Here is a 15,022-nt window from a genome sequence, read left to right as displayed (position 1 = left end):
CACATGGAAATAATAAGATTGCACATTATTGCAAATGTTTAAGTCCACTTTTGTGTGTGTATGTGGTTTACTGGGTAGTAGTGCTGGTTGTACAGCCTGACAGCAGCAGAAAGGAAGGACCTGCAGAATTTAATTGAATCTAATTGAATAGATATGACATGATATAACATGACATGACATGACATGACATGACATGACATGACATGTTTTTGAAGAAAGACAAACATAAATAAATAAAAACTAACATATCACTGTTTTAAACCATTGTACTTGTAGCCTGACTCGCATTTATACATTCGTGTCAAACTTCAATTTTCGCATTACCAAACGCACTATAAGGGGTTTTATTTTGAAAAACAACTGACCGGTAGTAGGCTCCTCGAAAGCCAGACACCGCTTCCGGTGTCGCCACCTTCTTTGTCTCCGGCCCAACATTTCGACACCAGGGCTTGTCTATTTTACCCTGTAGTTTTGAGGATATATTTACACATATATCCCCAGTTTTCTGATATTGAATGACAGTCGACTCTGAAATATTTATGCCTAAAAGTAAAGCGCCAAAAATGGATGACCTGGACTACAGTAAGTGGGTTTGCTAATTAGCTACATTTGCATTGGCTACCGCTAGCTAACTGTGGCTAGCTGTAGCTGGTGGCTCAGTTTATTTGCTCAGGTGTGACACAGTGATCATTCAGTTAAACATCTTAATGAAAATCATTGACCATGTACACTTTGCTGTCGTTTCCAGAAAACCCTGGGTTTAAACGTTGGACACATTGTGGTTAAAATAAGCCACAAAGCTGCATTAGCTTAGCCGGACGCTCACTAAATATTGATTGTTTCACTGAGTGCTGGAAGCTAACGTTTCAGCTAACGTCGCTGGGCATTTAACACACCAGCCTCCACTTTACACAAGGGCATGTTAAAACTGTGCATTGCTTATACTGTTGAAACCATCGACCTCCTGTTATCAGCTCTCTGACTGCTGTAAAGCAAACCGTGCAGTGGATCCAGACTGTGGGCGTGGTTGGTGGTGTTTTAAAGCAGCTGTTTGTTTTGCAGAATAAACACAATGGTCTGGAGCGCTTTGCGTGCTGCCAATTACTGCTGTTTACAAGCTGCTACCTTGAGCTGTCGATCTGGGTGTTTTTAACAAAAGAAATCATCTCGATTTTTTGTGCATAAGTAGGCCACTTTAGCAAAATGTGACTACAGCATGGAGCGCTCAGACACTACACACAGCTAGCGTCTAGTTTATAAGGTACACCGCGTTAAATCAAGTCACATTTATTAGCGGTCGACAGATTATCAGCCTCACTGGGGGCTGTTATTTGGCATTTTGCTGATTATCTGTATCTGCATTTTATTTGAATGATCACTAAATAAAATTGATTAATTAAAAAGTGCACGGGCAGTGTCAGCATGGGAGGAACTTTTACTTTGTAAAACCTCGGGGAGCTATTTTTTTTAATCCATTTTTTAATTTAAATTTTCACTTGACTTTATTATAAGAAGTTGCTGGGAACTTTTTGTACCTGTTCAAAGTTTCAGTTTTGATTGAACATTTAACAAAGGTGTATAAAAAAAGTTTTGTGTTGAAGTTTGTTATATTACAAATTGTAAATACTAACAATTATTTCGTAGTTAATGTAAATGCACATCAGGTCCAAATATTGTTTATTGGTCTCATCAGCAACTGTTAATCAGTTATCGATATCGGCCCTGAAAAAAACAATATCGGTCGACCCCTAATTTAAATGATGATTTTTTTGAAGACTTAAGTTGTTCTGGTTATTTGTATAGCTTTATGGTTTTTAATATCTAGGTTTTCTTCACTGACAAAAATTGTCAAATTATCAGACACTGTTGGCTATACTACAATATTCAGCAGCACCTCAAACTGATAACTGCGTTTTATAACATTTACTATGGTAGGATTTAGTGCAGGGCTGCCATATTAGACTGCTTAAATTGTATCTAGGTGTAAACTGGCACCAGGTTGTAAAAGTCTATATGTGCTGTCAAAATACATTTACAAGCCAGCTTTTTTTCTCTTTATTTTAGAAATATAATGTGACATGCTGACCAAACTGGGAGAGCCACATTTTGGCAGATGTCTTTAAAAAACTGCATAACTCAACTGTAACACTAGTAACATCCCTTAAAGCTATGTTGTTAGATTCACTATTGTCAAGGGTTTGATGCCATGAAAACAAGAACATTTGTACTTGTTCCCTCAGCCAACATCAGCTAAATAAGGGTTTTTTTTGTTTTTTTTTTTACCTGTATGCCACTTTTTTTACCTTGGTGTTGTGATACTAGAATTTATAACTTTGGTACAATAAAGCCTTAAAAAATACTGATATTTATGCCATTTTCTATACTACAGGGAAACACTGAAAATGAGGGAATTCGATTTAAGTGTTATAAAATTAGATATTACAAAGCTATAACGTTTGAAAAGACAACCATTCTTGATTAGTAGCAGAGATTAGCAGAACGACTGCAGTAAACATTAACAAAAAGATGAGAGCAAGAAAGCACAGCTGGTGCCGGTGTTTTGATACCACACAATATGAGTACTAAAACTGTTTCAAATATTCAGAACAATATTTATTGATAAATCAATATTTTTGACAACAGTATTGGAACTAGCCTGGTGCTTCTACTATTATTTAAAATGTAATTTAGTGACTGATGAATCATCATTAAGTCTAAATATCACAGCTCTCACTGTGAACACTTGTTGTTAACAGCTGTAAGGTGTTGAAATGAACCGTTGACACTGCAGTGAGCTCCACAAATGAAAATTCACTCACCTTTTATTTTATAGATTTTATTTTGCTGGTGGCTGAAATCTCATCATGACAACCCAGCAAATACAACTTTAAGTAATTACTCGGCTTCATATCACAAGTGATAAACCAGAAAATATTTCATTTATGGTTTATTTAACAGAGCTTTAACTAATTTGGGTATTTTGCCAGTAGGGAGTCAGATTAGGCTTTGAGAACCAGCCTATAAATGTTTTTTTTTTAATTTTACAAATGTATTTGTGGTAAAAAATGCTTTAAAAATGAAACTGGCTGTTTGACTCCAAACTTAACGGTAGCATTGTACACATGAAGTGCTTGTCTGCTCTATTACTGGAGTGTATCACAACTCAGCGGGTGGGCAGTCTTAAAGCTCTCATACATTATACTGCAGTGGCAGGTCAGATTTTCAGATTGCACAAACTGGGTGCAATAATAAGATAAGGAACCAGGGAAGGGCAGAGGTAGGACAAAAAAAATGGGACAGATTCAGGAAATGTGAAAAAGTGTGTTGTATTAATACGCAATTTTAATTGGTAGTAAATCACTTTTTTGTGTAGAATTGTTAGTGAAAATCAGAAAGTCAATTTAAGTGACCAGTCTCATTTTTCCATGCATCACCCTGCAGATTACAATTCAATATTACAATTCACTATTTTCTCAATAGTTTAGTTTCAGCATCAGTTCACGCTAGCCAAAATAAAAAATGTAGTCGTCATTAGTTGTGTAACTTTGCTTTGAAACTAAGAGCCTTTTGTCTATAAAAGATCAAACAAAACACTCGAGTGTACCCCTCCTCTTCGACACCTCTCCATTGTAAGATATTGATAGCATGAATTGGTCATAGCCATTTTTAGTTACAGTGACATTCTCAAAATAGTTGTCCTTGATGGCTTATTATGTTACCAATAAAGACAGTCTGCTTTAGGTTTTTAGGGCACAGTTACCATTTATTGTATGTGCAGCAGCAGCATTAACAGAGTCATTCTTCTTCTTTTCCCTTACAGTCCCAGTAGACCTGAGCCCAGAGGAGCGCTCTGAGCTGGAGGACATCCGCAGGAGGAAGGGCGTCCTGCTGCAGGAGATCCAGAGGCTCAGAGAGGAATTAAGGGAGGCAATTTTGGAGGTGGAGGGACTGGAGACCAGCACAGAGGGCAGGTGAGAAGAAAATGCAGAGTAACATTGTTGTAGTATTCCCTTAACAACGTCAGATTCTCCATTTTTGCACGGCAAAGATGACAAGAGTTGTCTTTCTTGATAACAACACCAATTTTAAACAATTCGTAAGTGATGTTATTTTAGCTTTTGAAAGTCAAATACATTGAATGATGACATGCAATTTTTAACTGCGTGAAGCACAGCGATTTATTAATGTTAAATGTATAATTTTTGTTAAAACCGCTGAAGTGTCGTGATAATATGCTCTCATGGTCCATAGTCATTTGGAATTTGTAAGTCTGAACCTTTAGAGCTATTGATAAGGAGATGTGATTTGAAAGCCACAAAATCTTTCTAATGTTTTACATTTTTGCTCTCTGCAGTAAAACTCTGCAGAAAAGCAGGCATGTGGCCATGGGAAGGAAGAAATTCAACATGGACCCCAAAAAGGTAAAAAAAAAACTGCCAACACCCGCAAGAATCTGGCTCTTTAATGCAATGGGAATGGATTTGATTGCTATTCTGCACCAAGTTTGAAAAAGAGGCTGAATAAGAGAGAAGAAGAAAGAGAAGAAACTACTGAAAAGTTTATCCTGTTGCTTTCGAATGTTTGCCCTCCTGCCTGTCCGTGATGTCGCATGGACACACCAACAAATCAGCCCACACACACACATTCGCCAACTGACAAAGGCAGACTGGCCGCAGTGTTTACTGGCAATGGGAATAAACCCTATCGCCTGTATTTAGTGGGTTTACCCATGTTTGAGAAACCTGCGTGCACATGCTAATTTTGGTGGGAAAGGAGAACGTTTAGGCTGTGTGGTGACAGGCTCCTCCCTCTCTGCAGGGCATCGTGTTTCTGGTGGAGAACGAGCTGCTCAGACACACTTCAGAGGACATCGCTCAGTTCCTCTACAAAGGAGAGGGCCTCAACAAGACCGCTATAGGAGATTACCTTGGAGAAAGGTGCTCGGTCCTCAAATGTCCTTTTTCTGCTTTTTTTGTCTGTTTGCCGTTTGTGACTGTGATCTCTCTGTTGCTGTTCTGCAGGGACGACTTCAACATCAAAGTGCTTCAGGCTTTCGTTGACCTCCACGAGTTCACTGATCTCAACCTCGTCCAGGCCCTCAGGTGAACTGTTTGTTTGTTTTTATACATTTTGATTTGAATTAGGAAGAAAATCTCTTGAACATTGTCGTCATATTCTCAGGTAGCCAAAGTTTCTCCACAGTGGAAAGTCCCACTCTGTATGCTACTTCAGGTTACGGAGGGGAAAATTGTGCAAGAGAGCATTAGTGACAGTGTAACTCTGCTTTGATTGCCAAGTTTGTTCCCTCCGACTTGACCTGAACACCGACCTGTTCTCTGCAGACAGTTCCTGTGGAGTTTCCGTCTGCCTGGTGAAGCCCAGAAGATCGACAGAATGATGGAGGCCTTTGCTCAGAGATACTGCCACTGCAACCCCGGCGTCTTCCAGAGCACTGGTAAACACAAACACGTCACACTGCAGTTCACGTAGGGCGATCTGGTACCATCCTAACGTTGGATGTTTGGACGTCTGTGTGTGACGTGGAGCTGTTCTTATAAATCTCGTTTTATTATTTTATGATGGATAACAGGAAGAGGCACTTCCCAGAAGGTGCACAAGCACACAAACAATAAGTCTCTTACCAGAAATGAATGCCAGAGGAGTCTGCCAATTTCTAAACACTGCTTCTCAGTCAAACTATTCAGGGTCCCAGTGGATCCCCCCCATTTCCCCCCAATTTTGGTTACAGTGAAATCAGTCTTAAATTTCAGTTGAATGCATTGAAAAAAATATTAAAAAGTATTAAATTCCTCTTGCTGTAAGCTGAAGAAACACTGCTGTTTTGCATTTGTTTTTTCCTTAAATTGTTTTAGATGAGGTTCAGTGATGCCATACCCTTTGTTTTCAGAGAGTGATGGTGGTGAAAAGAAATATTTTTTTTTATTTGGGTCAAAACCAGCTGTTGGTTTTTTTTCTAATATTAAAGCTACATTGATAACTTTTATAAAAAAACATATTTTGTCATATTTGCTGAATCTGTCACTACATATACACTAAATGAAACAGACAAACTGTGAAAAAAATCATATTCCTCTGCCTACTCTGTTGCTTTATTGCACATGTAATGTCCTTATCAAATGTGAACGAAAACAACCAATCAGAGCCGGGGAGTCTCTAATGTAGCTATCAGTCACGTCAATAGAGACTCGTAAACTAAAGTTAAACTAGGCAGCGGTGGTCAAAATGAACTTTCTGTAATTACATGGCTTATTTCTGTCCTCAGATGTTTTCAGAAACATATTCTAGTGCTCTCTTTAGCTGTGGTGATGGCGTGTCTTGAGTCAAATTACATTTTAAAGCATCAAGTCCCGCTTATTTTCCATCACACAGCTGGGCAGGTAAAAGCAGGTTACCTCTTGGAGGTGAGCTGTTAGCAGAGGTCTAGTGAGACTCTGTGTGCCAAAAGTACCAAAAGAAAACCCCTATTGATTGACAGCTGCGTTAGAGACTCCTCGGCTCTGTTTGGTTGTTTTTGTTCTCAGGCTGTAATGCCATTGGAAACAAAACTAAGAGGCAGAGGAACATGTGTTTGTTCTTTTTTTAACAAATGATCTGTCACATGCACTACTGTCTGACAGTCTCAGCAAATATGACAAAAAGATATTTAACATACGTTAACGTGCGTTTTTGTGTAGAACAAAACTCAACAAACCTGCTTTGTCTCGCATGTCCCTCCTGTCCGCAGACACATGTTACGTGCTGTCATTTGCCATCATAATGCTGAACACAAGCCTCCATAACCCAAATGTGAGGGACAAACCTGGAGTGGACCGTTTCATCTCGATGAATCGAGGCATCAACGAGGGGGGAGACCTTCCCGAGGACCTGCTCAGAGTACGAATAACCATTTTGTTTTTCTTTGGAGACGGCTATAAGACAATTAAACTGAACCCAGTAAAGAGATTTTTAATAAGCTTATTTTACTATCTTGTGTGTTATTCCAGAATCTCTACGAAAGCATTAAAAATGAGCCGTTCAAGATCCCAGAGGACGACGGCAACGACCTGACACACACCTTCTTCAACCCGGACAGAGAGGGCTGGCTTCTTAAACTCGGTGAGATGATGCCCGTGAGGCTTTAGGAAGACTTCTACCCTACGTTTTGGCTTTAACACTGATCTGTTACACTTAATCAAATCCAGTGTGGAGTGTGTTCTGTATGCTGGAGTGCTTTGTTCTCTGTTAAGGCTTTGTGCTATGACAAACCTGCCCTCCTGTCTCTGAGGTTTGCTGGCTCTTTGCCTCCACTTGAATTATCAGCTCACAGTGTTGCGGCACTCGAACATTGCCATAGCGTGACGGTGAACCAGAGACTCACTTTCTTGCCTCACAACAGCCTAAAAATCTGTTTGTTTTCTTTTGCATGGCGGGGCCTGTGATCTCTGTGTCACTAATATAATCTCTTTCTCTTCCTCCTCCCTGTCTGTCTCTCTTTTTGTCTGTTTGTCCTCTGTCTCTCTCTAAATCCTCCGGTCCCTTCTGTCTCTGCTTCTTCCCTGCGATTTCCAACCTCTACTGCTGATGCTTGTTTTCTCAGGAGGTATGTACAGACAGTTGTTGTAGTTAAAAAAATAGCCACGTAGTTACCTGTAAGAATGTAGAAATTTTAGAGTAGTTGTACAACTTTGACCCCTAAGGAAGTCCTTTTCTCCTCCTGTCATCGTCATGTCCGTGTTCTTGTGTTTCAGGGGGACGAGTGAAAACTTGGAAAAGGCGATGGTTCATTCTCACAGACAACTGCCTTTATTACTTTGAATACACCACAGTAAGTCTTTGTGTCCACATGCAGTATTTAAGTGAATTTGACAGATTTTAGATTCATCTGGTAAATTACTCAGATAGCTCCGGGTCAGTTGTACGAGGTATTTATCCACTCAGTTTATTAACTACAGTGGATGGCAGTCGGCACACTCCAAGTTGCTGCTGGTCAACCGTTACATGAAATGGTGAGTTTGTTTGTGTTATTGTGTGACTTTGTATTAAAGAGTTTGTTCAGATTCACCAAAGTCACACAATAACACAAACAAACTCCCCATAAGAGGTAACGGTTGACCAGCAGCTCCCATGTTCTGCAAAGTACAATTACTGTTTTTGTGGTTGTGCCGACTGACATCTACTGTATGTAATACACTGACTGTGGACAAGTTCCTCATACAACTCCACTACAAAAATCCAAGCTATCCCTTTAAACTTTCTGAGCTGGATGTTGGTGTCGCAGTTGTGTTTGCTTTTCTGAGAAAAAAACAACAGAATTAGTGGCATTGTTGTTGTTGTGTTTGAAGTTTGGTGACTGAAGTCGAGGATTAGACGCATAACTATTAAACCCCAGAAGGGAAACTGGTTTGGTTGCCCACGCTCAACAAAAACAAAAGAGACACAAGTCAGACTGGTCATAATAGGCGACACATCAAAGGCACGCTACCGTAACAACACTAACACAAACGCTTCTTCCAGGAGGACTCTCAGTGAAGTTTAGGATCCAACCAAGTTACATAGTGACACAATAAATTCAGAACTGATCACTTTCTGAAATGCTGCTCAGAAGTGATGCACCTAAGAACTTAATAACAGATTGATTTCAGCTGTAACCTGGATTTTCATTTTTGTGGTAAATGATTTGCTCGCTTTGTGGAAAAAAAGTTCGCAATGAAAATAATTATTATTTTCCTCTAACTTGGTGATTTTTAGCAAAAGAAGTCATGGTGAGATTGGTTAAATTTCTGCTAATTCTTGCACTCTGATTCCTTTTGGGACTCATTTAACCAATAAAACCTGAAATAAAACCCTTTGAATGTTGCAGTAACTCTTTTGGCTCTTATGTGCTGTGATTGCATTTTTCACTAACAGGATAAGGAACCGCGAGGTATCATTCCCTTGGAAAACCTCAGTATCCGTGAGGTAGAAGACCCAAGAAAACCTGTAAGTTTGCATTTTTGCTGATCCTTATAAGGCATACGTAATTATCTTTTGTATAAATTTCACAATTTACTGTATATTGTGATTGTTTATCCAGAACTGCTTTGAGCTGTACATTCCCAACAACCGTGGTCAGCTGATCAAGGCGTGCAAGACGGAGGCCGATGGGAGAGTAGTGGAAGGAAACCACATGGTGTACCGTATCTCCGCCCCGACACCTGAGGAGAAGGACGAATGGATCCACAGCATCAAGTACGAAAATGGAAATGTCAGATAATGTCACACGAGAAATGCGGGTAGTGTTAGACCAGTGAGAAACGCCAAACACAAGAGAGCCTCTTGTTTAAGGGCCTAATTTCAAAATACTAACAGCTGTCTGGATGGTATGTAACATAAAAAACTAAATGCCTATGATGGCATCGTCCAAAAAATGACCCAAAAAGCAAGGCTATAGTATGGTAAAAATGTCAAAAAACGACACGTCTCAAAAACAGCTTTAAACACCTGAAAACAGCATAAAATAGCGTGCTGAGAAACGCCATGGCATTAAAATCTGCAAAAACAGCCAATAACACCATAAAATAGCATGTTGAAAAAATGACCCAAAAAGCAAGGCTATAGGTTGGTAAAAATGTCAAAAAATGACATGTCCCCAAAAAAAGATTTAAACACCTAAAAACAGCATAGAATAGTGCGCTGAGAAACGCCATAGCATTAAAACGTGCAAAAACGGCCCAAAACACCAAAATATAGCACGTCAAAAAAATGACCCAAAAAGCAAGGCAAGGTGGTAAAAATGTCAATGAACGACACGTCTCAAAAACAGCTTTAAACACCTGAAAAAAAGCATAAAAGAGCGTGCTGAGAAACGCCATGGCATTAAAATCTGCAAAAACAGTCAATAACAGCATAAAATAGCATGTTGAAAAAATGAATTTTTAGTAGACACATGGAACAATGAACCAGGTGAGTAACAAAGGTGCGATAAAGTTCGGTAAGCTGCAGCGGGGAGAGACGTTTTTCTGATGACGTCGAGTTAGGGTCTGTTGAACGGAGACTTGTGATTGGTGCAGACGGTGGATGGACTCTGGGTTCTGTCTGTTCGTGTGATGTCCACGCACATGTCGTACTGTGCAGGTCTGAACAGTATGTCTGTCTTCTAATTGTTCATTTTTACAATCCCCCCCTTAACAGTGCTTTTCTGTCACCGTTTCAGATCTGCTGTCAGTGTTGACCCCTTCTACGAAATGCTCGCTGCCAGGAAGAAACGTATATCACTGAAGAAGAAGGAGGAGCAACCGTAGAGTATTCCCTTCACACTTCCCTGTCTTCCTTCCCGTCCTTCCTTCCAGCACCGGACACATGTTTTCATCTTTGCTCCTCACCACCTGTTCACAAGTTTTGTTACCCCTCTCTCCCCCTTCCCCATACGCACCCTCGCTGTTGGATATGAGGGCTCCTCGCTATCCTGTCGAGTCTTTGAAGCCACATTCAGAGTGAAGAGCTCTCACACTGCGGCTGCCTCTTGTTATCTTGGTTCTTAAATTACTGCTGTTGCACACGATCTGACACACTACAGCCAGAGCACACACCTGTCCGTCTCTTCACCGCACTCCTCTCTCGTTCACTGTGTGAGTGAACTGTGAAACGTGTCTAAGACCATATTCACGCTGTTGTTGGTGATTTCATTAACATATTTTTTCATGGTTTGGCCTTTTATCCACACTTTTAGGCAACTTCCTAAAACTGCTCACTGAATAAGAACGAATTTGCACACGCAGGGGAAATGGAGGATTTAAAAATACTATGACTGTCGTCATCTCATTCTTCTGAATTCTGAATCCTTCCATGTCCTTTCTACTTTTCACAGTTACTCTGTAAACCACAAACTAAACTTTTAAAAAACTCAGACAGCTGCTTTGCAGGAATGTTTAAGGCTGCTGACGAAAGAAACGTATGCATGCATAAAGGGCGGCTCCATATTTTTTTGTTTTCTGAGGTCCTAAAATCTCTCTATAGCTTCCCCGTAATGTTCCCTATGTATTCAATTCCTAACTTTCAAATTTTGTTTTGGCGTGAAAATGTTATTTTCCCAAGCTCTTCTGAATTCATTTTCCCATGTGACCTGATGTATGTTTCTGCACTAGCTCGCCTAATGTGCCTCTGTGATTGAGCCAAGTCTTCTTTAAGTATTGTGCGTTATTGATCTTCCAAATTCGTTTTATTCCCCTAACCTCATAACCTACAAAGAAGTTAAGCAGCATTCAGCTGTGTAGTTCAGATCTGAAAGAACCACAATAAAACAAAAACTAACTGATCGAGGCAGCAGTGGACCAGCAGCTTCTATAATCAGTGAGGTAAACTCACCGTTTCTGTCAAATGAGTCTGGTGGCTTTGAAGAGAGCGATATAAGAGCTTCTGTTCCCTGTCAGAAAGGGCTTTCTGACAGCAAGGGAAAGCAAAAAATATTACACAGACTATTGATGATTATGTCATGTAACCACACTTCAAAAAATCCAAAGTAACCCCTGTTTTCATCATCTAACCTGACAGGGCGTTCCCATTTGAAAAACCCAGAAAATAACACAGATGGATCTGCCCTTTTATCCCAGTGTGAGCAGCCAGCATCAGGCCTGTCTATCCGACCCTGATTCTGAGGCGTCATTCATCCTGAGTCTCAGCCGAGTCGGGCGGGGTCATTTTAGCTACCTGAGATACTTCAATATATGTACGGCAGACTTTTAGACTACTATCTAAATACTTTTCCTCACCCTTTTAGTTGCCCCTCACAGGAATTATTTTATTCATAAGGGGTTATCCAATAACATCAAAGACTTAAGTTAATTGACATGAAACTGTTGTCACCGTTAATATGTGAAATACGGAACAACAGGATTACTGTGCATTACCAACTCTTAATATATATGAGAATAAATCAAGATGGTTCACTTAGTTACTTGCAGCTGCATCAGGTCCGGGAAAACAAATTCTTTTTACCACTTGTTGATCGGGGAAGTGATTTGCTATATTTCTAAGCCCAAATTGACATTGTTTTTGCCTCGATCTGTCCTCACTGTTGAGCCCTGCCTTTTGACGTCCATCTGCATTAGTGTGAATATGGTCTTTTTCAGGGTAGCAAGAAGCCTCGGTTCTCATGAAGTCGTTTTTCACGTATTGAAGCCGCCTAAGTGAGAAATTGCCTTTCTTGATTGTGCTTACCCCGGAGAAAATGTGAATTATTCAAATAATGAGACTTATCTTCAGTTAGTGTTGGTCAGAGAGGAATCAGATGAAGTCAAAGCAGCAAACGGTTTCAGAATACTTCAGATTATGTGCCGATTGCTTCCAATAATACTCTTAATGGGTTCAACATACATTACTACTGTCTACACTTAGGTAACCATAATGTGAAGAAAACATCACTATTCATTGCTGTTCACCAAGTTACTGCTGATCTTTAGATATGATCGTTCTCGACGCAGAAAGGTTGCTTTACTTGCAGAATTAACAGAGACACACATGAGCAGTTTCTCTTCTTCCAGACTGCTGCTTGTTTCAGCTCACTGAGACAACATACATGTTCTTTAGCATGTTTCTCTACATGTTTGAGCAATAGCAGAGCAACCCGTAGTTCCAGTCTGTAGGCTCGTTTACAGATCCTTTATAACACTAAACTGAGCAACGATCATCACATCCTCTCAGATAGCATGCCACAAGTAATTTTCCTTCTTGCTCAACACTACAACGTCTCTCTCACAAGTAATAACTCCGTCAGACATGTAACTGTTAGAGCCCGGTCTGTCCGCCACAGTGAGTATCAAGAAATCACAAAGGCAGCTCATTACAATGTATACTTTTTTGTAAATAGTTGTTAGCATATTTGTTTACGATACACATAGATTTAATTTATTCTTTTGTTAAGATCTGATTTTTGTACGAGCTACTGTAGGACTGCATGTTGATAAACTGAGGCGTCCGTCGTAGGTACCGATGCATCGCTGATCATGCTAGTGCACTGATTTGAAAACTGTTAGTGTTCCCTGTTGACACGGAAAAAATTTAACACAGAAGTTGATTTATGCTTAGAGTAAAACGTCTGAATTGTTTTTTGGAAAATAAGATATTTAGAAGTTAGTAGTCTGATTTATCTTATGACCACTCTGCTGGTTTTTGGAGTAAATCAGACTCGGTAAAGCACAAGCAGTAATGAGACTTTATGAAACTAATGTCCAGTTTTCATAGGCTGCCCACTTAAAGTGTGAGGAGACAAGGAACACTAACAAAGCTTTGATTCATTATATAATAGTAAAATTATTCAGATGTAATGAATCAGTAACAAGTTTAGCTTTGTGTCCAGTGATAGATTTGCTTGACATCCAGTTCATAAACTGATTAATTGTAGTTTATTGGATTGGCATTTTTTAGATGGTAGTAAAAAAAAAAATGTCTACTGCACTTTATCCATTTTAGCATTTTGGAGAAAATGCTGTTACTTTGACTGACTCCAATACTCTGTAGCACCCTCCACTGGTGATCTCACACACTGCAATATGCTGAAGGAAGAGCCATGAACTGTGTAGAAACACTTTATAACGCCACCTCCTGGTCAGTGCAGGCTATAGCAGTTTCTGACCAGCATGCACTGTAATTGTTCACCTGATTATGTTTGAAGCTGAATTGGATTCGATCTTCTATAGACCGTGTTTTAAAGACACAGCAAGTGATTGGTCTTATAAATACACATCTAGGTTTGCCTTTTAGTCTTCTACTTCATCAAACTGACATCTTTATACCGTCATCTTAGTGCTTCTACACAACACATGGACTGTCTGCAGGCCTTCACTGTCTGGGTATTCTTGAAGTGCAAAGTTGCCAAAAAAAAAATGTTGGAGGAACAAATGTTTCCACTAAAACAAAAGAACAAACACTGAAGCGATCAGACTGTAACTGGGCCTCTGTTTCTAATTCCACCTCTTTACGAAAATGTTTATTTTTTATTTATTTATTTTTTATTTACTGTGAGGTGAAGATGGATAGATCATCTGTAAATGTAGCAAAAGGAAAACCACGATACATTGGTGCCAGTAAACTACTGTGTAACAATAAAAGGTAAACTGAGGTGATTTATTGGTGTGGGGTTTTGTTACTTCTTGGGTTTTTTTCCTTGTACTTTTGCAGCCAAGTTAAGTCAATTTTTTTTATGTGGCCCAATATTACAAATTGCAAATCTATTGAGATGATTGCTAAATTTAAAAGTGTGTTATTCAAAGTCTGACCTGTTGGTGGCACTGTACTACAAGTACAAGTACTGCATTTATCCTCCTGTTCCATGGATATTTGTGCCGAATTTTATGGCAGTCCATTTTCATTTCCAATGAAACATTTCAACATCCACCATCTCCGAGTTAAAATTTTAACTAATCCAATTGTTTGGTATCAGATTGGTAATATATAGAAAGTCAAAACTGCCATAATTTCCATAGAAACCAGCATGGCCAAAACTGATATTTACTTTAACCGGCTAAAACCCAATATTTAAACATTAAAAATAGTTGTTTTAAAATTCCAAAAAGTTTTTTTTTTATCACACTGAAAATAAGTTGTAATTATTTTTTAAATTATATTATAATTTTAATGTGCTAAATTTTCACATTGTAAAACATTCAAAATCAACATATTAATGTGCTAAAAATCAAAATTTTAACATTGTAAAATCTGACTGTGTAACATGTTAATTCTTACCTTATGCCTCATACCCGATGGGCTGTTTCATTCTTTTGTAAAAGGGGTGTTAGAAAGAACAGTTAAGGCGCACTGATTTCTGTTTATTGCTGTTTCCAGCCGATTAGTTCATGAATAAACAACTTTGTGTTCAGCTCAGCTTCTGACTGAACTCAAAACTCACCCTGAACTCCAGTTCTTCTGTCACTTCTCCGTTCTCTCATGTTTCCTTTCATGTCTTTATGGAGCAGATTCATAAAGCCCCGGGCTAAAGCTAAACTTTGCTCAAGTTATACCAGGTAAGTGCTGCATAATTAGTGTCTTT

At 39.2% G+C, this 15,022-nt stretch overlaps 1 protein-coding gene across 1 annotated transcript; it reads left to right on the top strand.

Moving 5' to 3' along the window:
• Positions 1-391: 391 nt before the first annotated feature.
• Positions 392-14,099, top strand: cyth2 (cytohesin 2). The gene is made up of 12 exons (XM_042489688.1): positions 392-582; positions 3,821-3,971; positions 4,355-4,421; positions 4,819-4,937; positions 5,022-5,102; positions 5,343-5,455; positions 6,746-6,894; positions 7,005-7,116; positions 7,749-7,825; positions 8,908-8,979; positions 9,074-9,228; positions 10,193-14,099. The coding sequence occupies exons 1-12, from the start codon at positions 516-518 to the stop codon at positions 10,278-10,280; spliced, it is 1,251 nt and encodes a 416-aa protein (XP_042345622.1). The 5' UTR covers positions 392-515; the 3' UTR covers positions 10,281-14,099.
• Positions 14,100-15,022: the final 923 nt, after the last annotated feature.

The sequence above is a fragment of the Plectropomus leopardus genome, chromosome 7 (assembly GCF_008729295.1).
Source record: "Plectropomus leopardus isolate mb chromosome 7, YSFRI_Pleo_2.0, whole genome shotgun sequence".
In the NCBI taxonomy this organism is placed as follows: domain Eukaryota; kingdom Metazoa; phylum Chordata; class Actinopteri; order Perciformes; family Serranidae; genus Plectropomus; species Plectropomus leopardus.
The sequence above is the reverse complement of the archived record's forward strand: the minus strand, read 5'-3'. Positions and strand labels throughout refer to the sequence as shown.